The following is a 14529-nucleotide window of genomic DNA, read 5'->3' on the forward strand; positions in this document are numbered from 1 at the left end:
AGAAATCCCTAACATTTTTGAATTGGAAGAGAAATTTACAGACCTAGCATCTGCAATACTTCTTTTTCGCCAGGACTCTCGTGGAGAGTGGAGCAGGAGAACTGTAGCTCCCCAAGATAGATAGATTAATCTAGGCCTTTCTCTCTCTCTTCTTCTTATTCTCCTTAATAAATGCTTAAAAGTCTCAACTCTTGCTAAAACTTCTAATTTATTGGGAACCACTCATTAGAGATTTTAGACAGACTAGCTAGAATTTTAGCACCTTACACTTCTATCCTCTAACACATTTTAAAAATGCATGTGTGTCATAGTAATAAAAATACAAGTACAATACACTGCTAATTCAGTGACTAAAGTCAATTCAGACTATTAAATGTGTTGTTCTAAGTTGTCTGAAAAATTTTCACTTCCCACAGGTAAAATAACCTGTTTATGGGAAATAAGTCTTCTACTAAAAAGATCCAGCTGAATATACATAATTTTTAAACAAAATTTCATCTGTGGATATGATACATAAATTTTCACATGTGCCTCTTAAAAGAAAGTTTGGGTTTTTTTGTTTGTTTGTTTTTGCAGGGCAATGAGGGTTAAGTGACTTGCCCAGGGTCACACAGCTAGTAAGTGTCAAGTGTTTGAGGTCAGATTTGAACTCAGGTCCTCCTGAATCCAGGGCCAGTATTTTATTCACTGAGCCACCTACCGGCCCCCCCCAAGAAAGTTATTAATTATCTACATTTATTCCTAAAAACCTAGAATGGTCACCCCAATTAAAAATTAAATAATAAATTAGAATATTCATGGCACCCATTTATAATTCTCCTCCTTCATTAACTATTGACATTTGAAAACTTCCTTTACTATCTAATAGATAATAAAACTTGTCCTACTCATTTAAGTTGGAATTAATATTTCTCTTAGCATCTTGGAATACTAATCAAATAAGTCATTTGCATTCTTTCAACAGTCTAGGTTTAGATTTTATATGTCACTTTCCTTTTTTGGACAAGTAAATACTGTGGTTAATAGTTTATACCTCATAAAATAATATAATCTATTTTGAAGGTGTACATTCATGGAGTTTCTTTTATCATTTATTTGAGGTTAATTATGGAAAAAACTGATTCAGAAAAAAATTTTGAATCATTTTATTTTTAGAGCACTGTTGTTCAGTTGTGTCTGATTCTTTGTGACCCAATTTGGAGTTTTCTTAGCAAGATATTTGAGTAGTTTGCTTTTTCTTTCTACAGATCATTTTACAGATGAGGATACTGAGGCAAAGAGAAGTTAAGGGTCACATAGCTAATAAGTTTCTGAGGCCTGACTTGAACTAGGGTCTTTTTTACTTCAAATCCAGCACATTATCCACTGAGCCATCTAGCTCAGTGCATTCATAGCATTACTATCATTTTAAAAGTTTATCATGGATAATTCATGTCTTGATAAAGGATACTATACATTCAGTTCTTATTAAGCCTGTTTTTCTAAGTATGTAACAGTACTAATCAACTAGGGGCAAAGGAGAGCTCTATCACAAAAGATATTATTTGTGATGTGTGTGTATGTATGCTGAAACATCTTGATTGGTTGGCTAAAGATAACCAAATTTCTAAGATAACTACCAACTCTTTATCCCTCTAGTACTGCAGAACAATAAAATAATAAAAGAAAAATTTGCAATATGTTATGATTGCATCTTTCTGAATAATCCAATCAAGAGTTAACTGGATGGGGCAGCTAGATGGCGCAGTAGATAGAGTACCGACCCTGGATTCAAGAGGACCTGAGTTCAAATATGACCTCAGACACTTGACACTTATTAGCTGTGTGACCCAGGGCAAATCACTTAACCCCAATTGCCTCAACAACAAAAAAAAAAAAAAAAAGAAAGAAAAGAAAAGAAGAGTTTGACTGGACTATATCATGACTGTTTCCGTCATTTTTCCTAATGAAAAATCCATGCAGATAAATTGCAAGGGGCGGGGGAAGGTGCAGTTGTGTGTTTTTTTGTAATCCACTTTAACTGGAAAGTTAGCCTTAATGAACAGACTGAATATACAGAGTATGAATAAGTTAGTGTGCAGGTCATAGCCCCAATGGCCCCCAAATTCAATGACATCACTTAAAACTATACTGTGGAGTTCATTTCTCTTTTATTGTCAGTAGGAGGATGAGTATCCTTAAAAAAAAAATACATTTCTTATATATGCTTGGAAGAGCATAAGTCACATATCTTCCTTAATCTTGCTCTCTGAGTACATATCTTTATTTCAAGAAGCAAACTATGCTTTACTGAGTTAGTTTTAGGCTCAAATTTATGCAAAAAGGATTGGAAACTTAATAAATGTTATGAAAATGTGTTATTTAAAAATCACATTTAGAATAAGAGTAGAAACCATAAAGAATGACTTGTCACTAGACATAAGTCATTGGAGGGAAAATTTATTATAAGAAAACAGTAACTGGGATTCTATATTATTCACCTCAGGAATCAATCATATAGCAAAAAAGGAAAAGATCAAATATTAAAATTACTGCTTCTTGAGTGACATTTTTTCTATCTCACAATCTCTACCTTTCCTAATGTATATGTGAAAATGTTTTAAAATTCATAGCCATGGTGAAATAATGACAAGATCTGCAAGGTGACACTATATGCTGTCACAAAATATAGTGTTTCCTTTTAGTAAAACAAAAACTACATATCTATTACCATTAACAAAACATTTTATTTGCTCAATTAATAGTGAAACATTGCCCCAAAAGCATCATCTGTTTTCTGACAGGAAACTCTGTGCTCTAATTTGCATTTGAATAATTACAAGACTAAAAAAAAAATCTATAAATTAAAGGCATGAAATAAATCAAAGACAGACATGAAAAGCACATCATACACTTAGGATAAAGACAGTCAAGGAATTTGCTGTAATAAAACAAAGGCTACATCTGAATCAGATTATAATGAATGATATCAGTGACAACAAAGAATGAAAATTGAAAAGCATACTGCATTAGGATCTCTACATTCAGAATGTTAGTAGACAATTACACATTTAACAGGTGCAGACCAAAAGGGAAAGGGCATGGTGTTAAGTGTGGGTACATCCTACCACTTATTCAGAAACCAGCAAACACAGTATGCATTAGGCACCTTTTTGTTGCCAGCCTTTGGAAAGGAGTATGATTTGATTCTTGAGATAAATCCACCCACTGACGAACTCTAGAAACCATAATGTCAAAGAGGAACATTAAATTTTTCAAAAAACAATGGATATCTCCTATGACAGATGCTCTTTTTAACTTTTTTTTAGAAATAATTTTATTTTGCTAATAAGGTTCACCATGCAACATTTAATGACCATACCATTTAAAAATTTTTTTCATCAAAAAAAGCTTCGGACCTGATTTCTTGAAAATGTTTACCTAGAGATATATAATATCTATTACATTAGAAACAATCTATGTGGTACACAGAATTAATAAATCATGCATTTTAGAGAAACATCAATACAATGGGGAGAAACTAAATTCATCTAATTGTGAAGATTAGTGGGGCTTTCAGTAACAGAGACTGATACAAATGGGAAGTGATTTAAATACTGAGCTCCCATCAAATTCATAGTATTCAGAAACAAAGAATAGTAAAGAAAATAGCTATGGGTTTCTGCTGAAAGAATTCTAAAAGAGAAAGAATTTATAACATTAATAACAATGGACTTGATTTACAAAGAACTTCTAACTTTTCTCCTCTGTATTTCTATATTCATGATCTCTGATGGCAGAGGCTAGCGGGAATAGCTTTTATGCCTCTCTCTAGATAGAGCTTGTCTTAGAAACTGTAGTTAACTTCAAAGTAGTCAGAATCCAGAATGAAGTATAGAATCCAACTAAAAGTAGCTTCCATAAAGGAAGAAGAGGCAGTAAAAATATATCATATAAAGGAGGCAGACACCCAAACCTAGAGGAATTTCTTTGGAAAGTCAACATGACTAGCTAATACTGCAAAGCACGAAAAGGTAGGGAAAACCTAGGGAAAGAGGAGGAGGAAGAGGAAAGGAAGGAAGGAAGGAAGGATGGCAGGAAGGAAGGAAGGAAGGAAGGAAGGAAGGAAGGAAGGAAGGAAGGAAGGAAGGAAGGAAGGAAGGAAGGAAGGAAGGAAGGAAGGAAGGAAGGAAGGAAGGAAGGAAGGAAGGAAACTAAATTGAATTTCCTATCCTAAATCTTGAGAGTTATGTTCCATAGGTCTATGACAACCTAGCATAGCAACCCAAACCAGGGCATATAAAATGGTACAATTCTCTACCTTTAAACTAAGAGCACAAAATTAATAAGGTAGGGAAAACCTTTGTCCCCTTTCCACATCCTGTTAAAAAAAATAAACAACTTAGTGACTTTTATCTCTAGCAAAATAGGATTTCTCTCCACAATTCCAGAGGCAGAGTCAGGAAACTCACATAATGCTCTGAATCCTTCAGATTTGGGATGCCCTGCTGTTAAACTACCAAGTTGACTTAAAATTGGGTATTTCATGCACTTTGTCAACAATTAGTCTAGAGAATTTTCTACCTAAATCTTTGGGGCAAAACAATCAAGTCAGAAAGGTCCAGAGACACTGACCATTCTAATTCTACTTCCATAAAGGAAGATTATCCTGACTGAATTCCCCAATAAGAATTTTATTAATGTGTTCAACAATGTCATTAAAGATGCTAATTAATTTTAGTTTATCTTATACAGAAGAAAAAGTTAATTTAAATTTACTACCTGACCCCTAAATTAAGAATTTCTAAATTTAATGTCTTAAATTTAGTCTTGATATTTACTAACTATAAATACTTTAAAAATGTACATTAACCAACATACTCAGCCACTAATACCACAGCTGAAGAAATATATGACACATAAATCTTGTTCAAAATAATGAACAAGTTTATTTTAAGACTAAAAAGAGTCTTTTGTTTGATATGATACTCCATGGGAATCCCTATTAATAAAGTAATTTATTCTGAAATTTCAACATTTGCTGATATGTGTAAATGCTTAACCTTCACTGATCCTAAAAACCACACTTACCTTAGGATGAGAGGTTGGAAGAGGTGGTCGCGACATCCCAAAATCTATGTTACCTATGAAGATATGGAGGACAATTACTCCTAAAAAAAAGAGGGGGGGGTGGAGGGACTGGTTCCTGAATTTCAAATAGTGGTTGTGTAATACACATTATCTGCTAACCACACGCCCCATCTGTTAAAACAATTTTTCTCCAGATGGTATATCTTCTTACATTCAGCTATATTTTTTTCCATGTATGTACCAAGTTTCAGTTTTAAAATGTAAAGTGCATGAAGTCAGTTTCCTTTGTTTTTAAATACTTTCTTAAAGTACTAAAGATAAGCAAGATCCCATCAAATTCTAGTTTTTCAGAGATTATGTTTTTGTTTGCTAGTTTATCCAAACAATACAGAAAACCCATTATATTAATAAGTTACCATTTTCTGAGCCAATTTTCCGACATGGAACAGTAAGAACCCTTAAGAGTCCATCTGGTTTATAGGAATAATGCTCAACCAGCTGTAAATGAAGACAAAAAAAAAAGAGGATGAGTGAGTAAAAAAGAGAAACAGAATAAAGATTCCAATGGGGTCCCAATTAGTGTTTTCATTTTGAATTAGGTGCCTGTAAGAAAATGACATCTTTCTTCATTTCCACTGTGAGCTATTGCAACCATTTTGTACTTTCTTCAACTATAAATACTAATGCTGTACCTTTTACATATTGCTTTTACTAAGTCCACTTCCCTTTTTTTGAGCTTTACATTTTTTCATTGGTCTCTCACTTCCTTATGAATCAGGATCAAAACTCTCACCATATGCCTCAAAGTCAGGCTGTTTTAGATTATGTTACTATTGCAATTCCCACAAATACCCACTTACTTAAATCCTTCCAGGAAAATTTACTATATTAATAATCTAGATGAACCTTATATCAAGGTTTACCTTAGTCTCACCATCTCTCTCCTTTCTCTTCAAAAGGGAATATTACCTCATTCAGATTTTGCTCTCCAACAAAATAAGTAGGGATTTCCCTTTGGAATATTGTATAGATAAGTTTATAATTTCATAACTATAAGAGACCTTAGAAATCATATGTTAGAGTGTTAAACATAGACAGTTAATCAATAACATTTGAGTGCCTACAATATACAAAACATGATACTGAAACTCAGGAGATTTTTACATAAGAAATAATATCGACCTACATCAGATTCATTATTTATTACACACCATTAATGCATATAGTTGTAAGGAATGAATTGTGATTTGGGGTTTCTTTGACCACATCATTGCTTCATTATGGTCAGAGTGAAAAGATGTGCCCTCCTCCTGGGCATCCTTCTGAAGCCTCCCACAAAACTGGAAAACAGAGCCACACACGCACACACAACCCCAAGCTAATTGGCTGGCAACTTTGATTGACAAGTTCCACAAGCAAACATCACTTCCTGACACTAAAGCCACCTGGCTTTTCAAGATTACATCTTTTCAATCTGTCATGGAGTGCAGAGCACCTCAAAATTTCTCTGGGGCACATCAAGGAATCTTCTCCTTGAGAAACTAAACCAGAGGACAGATAATGCCTAGAGAGATAAGCAGAACCAAATCTGACTGAGTTAGTTTCAGATTCCCACCCTTCATTCAGGTCTCTGGGTGTGACTGTGGCCTTTGTGTCCTGAAGAGACAGCCACCCCTCACAGAATTCCTCTAGTCACTACCAGTGGGGGATGGTCCTCCACTCCTCACCCAATTCCCCCAGCTACCACCCGTGGGGCATCCCCACTAAAGGAACTTTTCACAGGCAGATGGTCCATCCCCAACAGTCCTCTATAAAAGTACCTTCCAGTCTCCTGTTCAAGGAAATTGGTACCTCTGACCCATGTGCTTTGTGCCTATCTCCCCATGAGAAGTCTAAGGATTTCTGTCATGGTTTCCCTTCCCACCCTCCTTCCCTTCCCTTGTTCCTAAATAAACTACTATCTTATTCTAACTACTTTTGTGTGCAAGAGGGTGTAATTCTTTAAAGAGGAATTCCTAAGAACCCCAACTCTTCCCAAAACCCATACCCCATTTTCCCCCATTACTAGTCTTACCATAATGAAGCAAAGATGTGGTCATAGAAACCCCAAATCACAATTCATTCTTTACATAGTGAAATAATGTAGCATACAAAAATAAAGCAGTTAGGGGCAGCTAGGTGGCACAGTGAATAAAGCACCAGCCCTGGATTCAGGAAGATCTGAATTCAAATCTGGTCTCAGACACTTGACACTTACTAGCTGTGTGACCCTGGGCAAGTCACTTAACCCTCATTGCCCCACAAAAACAAACAAACAAAAAATAAGGCAGCTGAATACAAAGCTTAAAAAAAAAAACCCTGTTCATTCATCCCTTTAAAAGTGTTTATCATTTAAAAATTTTTTAATTTATCTGTATTTCCCAACATATTCTAGCAGGGAAGTGAACTGTCATATCTTTTCTTTTGGGGTCATTGCACAATCATCTTGTGTATCACACTTTATTTACTCTTCTCCAATGGATGGACATCTGCTCTTTAAAAAAGTGAATCCTTCCCATAGTAACTGTGGGATTTGAGTTTATTAAACGCTATGCAATTTTGTTTGTTGGCTTTGGTATATTTGTGAACCTAATCCATTCCACTGATACTCTTTTTCAAAACCAATACCAAATCACTTTAATGATTACTGCTTTGTAGTAGTTTGAAATGTGATACCCAATAGACTTCCCCACCTTCCCACTTTTTTTCTATTATTTCCTTTGAGTTCCTTGACCTTTTATGACTTGATATGCTCTCCCCACCCCCACCAAATTCAACAAAACATTCTTTTAGTAGTCTGAATGTACTTACATGATTTAGGAAATATTGCAAATTTATATTGGCTCAACTCACCCCTGAGCAATGAGTGTTTCTCTACTTATATAGATCTGTCATTGTTTCTGAAAATTATATTTTATAGTTAAATTAATATAAAACTCATTATAGGGACTTCTGGTTGAACTGGAAAGATATCATCCCAAGTACTTTATAGGTTCTGTAGTTATTTTTTTATTTTTTTTTGCAGGGCAATGAGTTTTAAGTGACTTGCCCAGGGTCACACAGCTAGTGAGTGTCAAGTGTCTGAGACTGGATTTGAACTCAGGCCCTCCTGAATCCAGAACCAGTGCTTTATCCACCCACTGTGCCACCTAGCTGCTCCTTTAGTTATTTTTAATGGCATTTTAATTTCTAGTTTTTCTTATTTATATCTGGGAATGCTTAGGATATAAGTGGATTTACCTTATGTCTTGCAACTTTTCTGGTTATTAATTATTTTAATTAATTTAATTGCGACTCTAGAGTTCTCTAGGTCATTTATCTGTTTTTTTAGTTTTTTGTTGTTAGAAGTTTGAATCAGTTCTTTATATATTTTGGAAAGAGACCTTTATAACAGAGACTTATTGCAAAGATTTTTTCCAATTTACCTGTTTCCTATCTGCATTAAATTTGTGTAAAAAGTTTTCAATTTATATAAGCAAAATTGCACATTCTTCTTTCTGTAATGCCTTCTATTGCTTCTGTAGTAACAAATTATTCCCTTATACATCACAGTGTGATATATTAGTCCAAACCCAATTTCTACCAAATGATTTTTCCATTTTTCCCCGAGTTTGTCAAATATTGGATCCTTACCCCATCAATTTGGATCTTCGGGTTTACTGAACATTAACCTACCTTGTTTCCAAGTTTCTCTGTGTCATAATGGCTAATCTGTGCCATCATTCAACTTCTCTATTTTTAATGGCTACTAAATAATTTAAAATAATTATTTGTGGCAGAGTTTCAAATCTGATAGACACTTCCTTTCTTCCTACTTATTTCAATTATTACTCATGAGATTCTTGATACTTTGTTCTTATTTTCTTTAGATCTATTTTTTTGTCTTATTTAGTCAATATATCCATGAACACTTAATGCTTCTTCAAATTATTTAGATATGTCTTTATTTTTTCAATGAGAGATGAATTCATATAAATCCTAGTTGAATCTTAGTAGAGATACCCAAACATTGCATAACTTCGATAATAATTTTGGATGAAATTTTGGTTTTAACTCAAAACTGGCTTTGTTGGCATATATATTTATAGGAATGATAATGACCTGTGTGGATTTATTTCTTATTCTCCAACTTGGAGATCTATTCTTTCAATTAACTTTTTGTTTGATTCATGATGGTTTTCTAAATCATTGAGCTGTCTTACAGAAAGTAATAATTTTATTTCCTCTTTGTATTCCTTCAATTTCTCTTTTTCTTATTATTGGTATAGTTGGTATTTCTGGAACTGTGTTAATCAGTCATGATGATAATAGACAACTTGTAGGGCAGAAAAACCTCATCATCAAATGTAGAAAGGCAGAAATAGTAAATTCATCATTCTCAGATCATGATGCAATAAAAATTACATGTAATAAAGAGCCATGGAAAGGTAGACTGAAAATTAATGGGAAACTAAATAATCTCATCCTGAAGAATGAGTGGGTCAAACAACAAATCAGAAACAATCAATAACTTTATCCAAGAGAATGAAAATAATGAGACAACATACCAAAACCTACAGGGATGCAGCCAAAGCAGTGCTTAGGGGAAATTGTATAGCTCTAAATTCTTACATGAATAAAAAAGAGAGAGACCAATGAATTGGGCATGCAACTAAAAAAAGCTACACAAAGAACAAATTAAAAATCCCCAAATAATTACTAAATTGGAAACCCTGCAAATCAAAGGAGAAGTTAATAAAATTGAAAGCAGGAAAACTATACAATTAATCAATAAATCTAAGAGCTAGTTTTATGGAAAAAAACCAATAAAACAGATAAACCTTTGATTAATTCGATTTAAAAAAAAGAAAGAAGACAACCAAATTATCATTATCAAAAATGAAAGGGGGGATTTTACCACCAATGTAGTGGAAATTAAAGCAATAATTAGGAACTATTTTGCCCAACTCTATGCCAATAAATTTGACAATCTAAACAAAATGGGTAGATATTTACAAAAACACAATTTTCCAAGGTTACCAGAAGAGGAAGTAGAATCCTTAAATAAGTCCACATTAGAAAAATAAATTGAACAGGCCATTAATGAACTCCCTAAGAAAAAATCTCCAGGGCCAGATGAGTTTACAAGTGAATTCCACCAAACATTTAAAGAACAATTAATTCTGATACTGTCAATTTTCCCCAATAATTTAGTAATTATTTGGGGATTTTTAATTTGTTCTTTGTGTAGCTTTTTTTTCAGGATGAGATTATTTAGTTTCCCATTAATTTTCAGTCTACCTTTCCATGGCTCTTTATTACATGTAATTTTTATTGCATCATGATCTGAGAATGATGAATTTACTATTTCTGCCTTTCTACATTTGATGATGAGGTTTTTCTGCCCTACAAGTTGTCTATTATCATCATGACTGATTAACCAGGAGTTCTACCAAATTCTTTTTATGACACAAATATGGTGTTGACAGCAAAACCAGGTAGAGCCAAAACAGAGAAGGAAAATTCTAGACAAATTTCCCTAATGAATATTGATGCAAAAATCTTAAATAAGATACTACAAAGGAGATTATAGCAAGTGATCACCAGGACAAAGCTCTATGACCAGGTGGGATTTATACCAGGAATGCAGGGCTGGTTCAACATGAGGAAAACTATCAACATAATCAAACACATCAATAAAAAAACTAACTAAAATCATACGATTATCTATTTCAAAAATGCAGAAAAATTTTTGAAAAATACAGCACCCATTCCTAATAAAAACACTAGAGAGCATAGGAATAGGTGGAGCTTTCCTTAAAAAAAATAAGCACTATCTACCTAAAACCATCAGCAAGCATTATATGAAATGGGGATGTTAGAGACATTCCCAATAAGATCAGGAGTGAAGCAGAGATGTCCACTATCACCCCTGTTATTTAATATTGCACTAGAAATGTTAGCTTTAGCAATAAAAGAAGAAAAAGTAATTGAAGGAATTAGAATAGGCAAGGAGGAAACAAAACTATCACTCTTTGCAGATGATAGATGGTATACTTAGAGAATCCTAAAGAATCAACTAAAAAATTGCTTGAAACAATTAACTTTAGCAATGTTTCAGGATATAAAATAAATCCACATAAATCTTCAGCATTTCTATACATGACCAACAAAGTCCAGCAGTGAGAGATAGAATGAGAAATTCCATTTAAAGCAATAGTAGACAATATAAAATACTTGGGAGTCTACTTGCAAAAACAAACCTAGGAACTCAATTACAAAACACTTTACAAAGAAATCAAATCAGGTTTAAATAATTGGAAAAATATCATTTGTTCATGGGTAGGCTGAGCTATAATAAAAACAACAATTCTATCTAAATTAATTTACTTATTAAAGTGCCGTACCAATCAGACTATCTAAAAATTATTTTCCAGAGTTAAAAAAAATGATAACAAAATTCTCCTGGAAAAACAAAAGGTCAAGAATATCAAGGGAACTAATGAAAAAAATGGGGCAGCTATATGACACAGTGGATAAAGCATTGGCCCTGAATTCAGGAGTACCTGAATTCAAATCTGGCCTCACATACTTAACATTTACTAGCTGTGTGACCCTGGGCAAGTCACTTAACCCCAATTGCCTCACCAAATTTTTTTTTTAAATGCACAGGAAGGTGGGCTAACTGTACCAAATCTAAAGCTTTACTATAAAGCAGCAGTCATCAAAATTATTTGATACTGGCTAAGGAAATAGAGTGGTGGATCAATGGAATAGGTTAGGCACAGGAGACACAATAGTAAATGACTTTAGTATTTTACTGTTGACAAACCAAAGGACTCCAGCTTCTAGGATAGGAACTCAATATTTGACAGAAACTGCTGGGAAAACTGGAGGTGGAGGATGGTATGGCAGAAACTAGGCATAGACCAAAATCTTACACCTTATACTAAAATAAGGTCAAAATGGGTACATGATTTACAAATAAAAGGTGATACCACAGGTAGATTAGGAGAGGAAGGAATGGTTTACCTCTCAGATTTATGGAAAGGAGAACAGTTTAGGACCAAACAAGAGATAGAGAATATTATGAAATGCAAAATGGATTATTTTGATTACATTAAATTAAAAAGGTTTTGTACAAACAGAAGCAATGCATCCAAAATTAGAAGGGATACAGAAAGCTGGGAAACAATTTTTATAGACAGTATTTCTGATAAAGGCCTCATTTCTAAAATATATAGGGAACTAAATATAATTTATAAGAAACCAAGTCATTCCCCAATTGAGAAATGGTTAAAGGATATGAACAGGCAGTTTTCTGATGAAGAAATCAAAGCTATCTATTGCCAAATAAAAAATGCTCTAAATCACTATTGATTAGAGAAATCCAAATTAGAACAACTCTGAGGTACCACCTGACACCTATCAGATTGGCTAATATGACAAAAAAGGAAAATAATGAATGTTGGAAAATCTGTGGAAAAATTGGAACACTAATGTATTGTTGGTGGAGCTGTGAACTGATCCAACCATTCTGGAAGGCAATTTGGAACTATGTCCAAAGGCCTATAAAGCTGTGCATATCCTTTGACCAAGCAACACCACTATCAAGTCTTTTTTGCAGAGATCATAAAAAAGGGAAAAGGACCCGCATGTCCAACAATATTTATAGCTGCTCTTTATGTGGGGACATGGAATTGGTAATTGAGGGGATGCCCATCAATTGGGGGATGACTGAACAAGTTGTGGTATATGAATGTAATGGAATACTATTGTGCTGTAAGAAATACTGAGCAGGCAGATGTCAGAGAAACCTGGAAGGATTTATATGAACTGATGCTGAAGTGAGATGAGCAGAACCAGGAGAACATTGTACACAGTATCAACAACATTGTGTGTTGATCAACTGTGATAGACTTGACTCTTCTCAGCAATATAAGATAGTTAGTCCAAGATAGTTCCAAAGGACTCATGATGGAAAATGTTCTCCAAATCCAGAAAAAAAAAAGAACTACGGAATCTAGATGCAGATTGAACCATATTATCCCTATTTTTTTGTTTTTCTTTGTTGAGGTTTTTCCTTTTTGCTCTGATTCATCTTGCACAGCATGACTAATGCAGAAATATGCTTAATGTTATTGTACATATATAACCTGTATCGGATTGCTAGCTGTCTTGAGGAAGGTGGGAGAAAAAATTGAAACTAGAAATCTTATAAAAACAAATGTTGCAAACTATATCTACATGTACCTGGGAAACAATAAAATACTTTTATGGAAAAAAATTAAGTAATCATAATAGACAGAAAAAAATAAAATAAAATAAATTGCTCTGATCATCAAAAAACAAAAAAGACTTACAGATACCATTTCCCCATATAAGAAGTAAATGGTTTGACCTTTTTACATCTCTTGTAATTGTTCTTTAATGTTTTCCTTTCTAGCCTTCTCTTTTAAGTCAGTTTTCTATTACACAGTTTTGGTCTTGTCTTCACAATTACCTGAAAATTCTTTAGTTCATTAAATATCCATTTTTTTTCATTCAGGATTACATTGAGATTTGCTTGTTATATTATTCTTGGTTGTAAACTCTTTTACTTTATTTTTTTTGCTCTTCAGAATGTTGGGGGCAGAGCCAAGATGGTAGAGGAAAGGCTGTGACTCTCCCAGCTCCCGACACACCATCCATATACCTCCAATAATAGTGCCATAAAACAGCTCTTGGAATAGCATAATCCACATAAAAACAGAGTGAAACTCCTTTCCAGTCAAAGACAGCTTAATTAGGTGACTAGGATCACCTGCTATTCAGGTTTAGAGGAGTGCAACGCATGGAGCAGGACCAGTCTCAAGCAGGCAGCACCTCCAGAGCCTTGGAATCTTCAGCTGCTTCTTCTGAAGCTCTGTTCATGGACTGGTGAGGAGGTAGAGCAGTTGGGAAGAATAGCTGCAATCTCTGCTGGAACTGGCGCAGGGTGCCTACATTCTGAACCAGCAAGCAAACTCAAGGGACAGCCACCCAGTGGGGGAGGGGCACAGGCATGCCAAGCTTCCAGACATAGAGAATCAGATTTTAATCAGACTTCTGTTTATGGGTCAAAGAGTAAGGGAGCTCTGGTTACTCACCAGCCAAGAAGTTTGAGAACAAGCCCAATCACCCAAGTGTAGCTTGGCCCAATCAAGCCAAGTTGTAGCTCAGAACAGTGTGTCCTGGAAGCAGCTAGGTGGCGCAATGGATAAAGCACCGGCCCTGGATTCAGTAGTACCTGAGTTCAAATCCGGCCTCAGACACTTGACACTTACTAGCTGTGTGACCCTGGGCAAGTCACTTAACCCCCATTACCCCACAAAAACAAACAAACAAAAAAAAGGACTTAAAGCCAAGAAATAGGTGGTCATAATGATAAGAAGAGAAAACAGCAGACCATCAAAAACTTCT

General features: G+C 34.5%; 1 protein-coding gene across 2 annotated transcripts in view; it reads right to left on the reverse strand.

The window, feature by feature from the left end:
• SYK (spleen associated tyrosine kinase) overlaps window positions 1-14529 on the reverse strand; it is a 197669-nt gene that overhangs the window by 59336 nt on the left and 123804 nt on the right. The window contains exons 6-8 of one of the 2 annotated variants that reach the window (XM_043977546.1): window positions 5487-5568; window positions 5071-5123; window positions 3149-3217 (exon numbers count right to left, since the gene is read on the reverse strand). In XM_043977546.1, coding sequence (XP_043833481.1) covers window positions 3149-3217; window positions 5071-5123; window positions 5487-5568 — 204 coding nt within the window. The remainder of the gene's footprint in view (window positions 1-3148; window positions 3218-5070; window positions 5124-5486; window positions 5569-14529) is intronic. The other variant, XM_043977547.1, reaches the window with a different exon arrangement.

The sequence above is a fragment of the Dromiciops gliroides genome, chromosome 1, assembly GCF_019393635.1.
Source record: "Dromiciops gliroides isolate mDroGli1 chromosome 1, mDroGli1.pri, whole genome shotgun sequence".
Classification (NCBI taxonomy): Eukaryota; Metazoa; Chordata; class Mammalia; order Microbiotheria; family Microbiotheriidae; genus Dromiciops; species Dromiciops gliroides.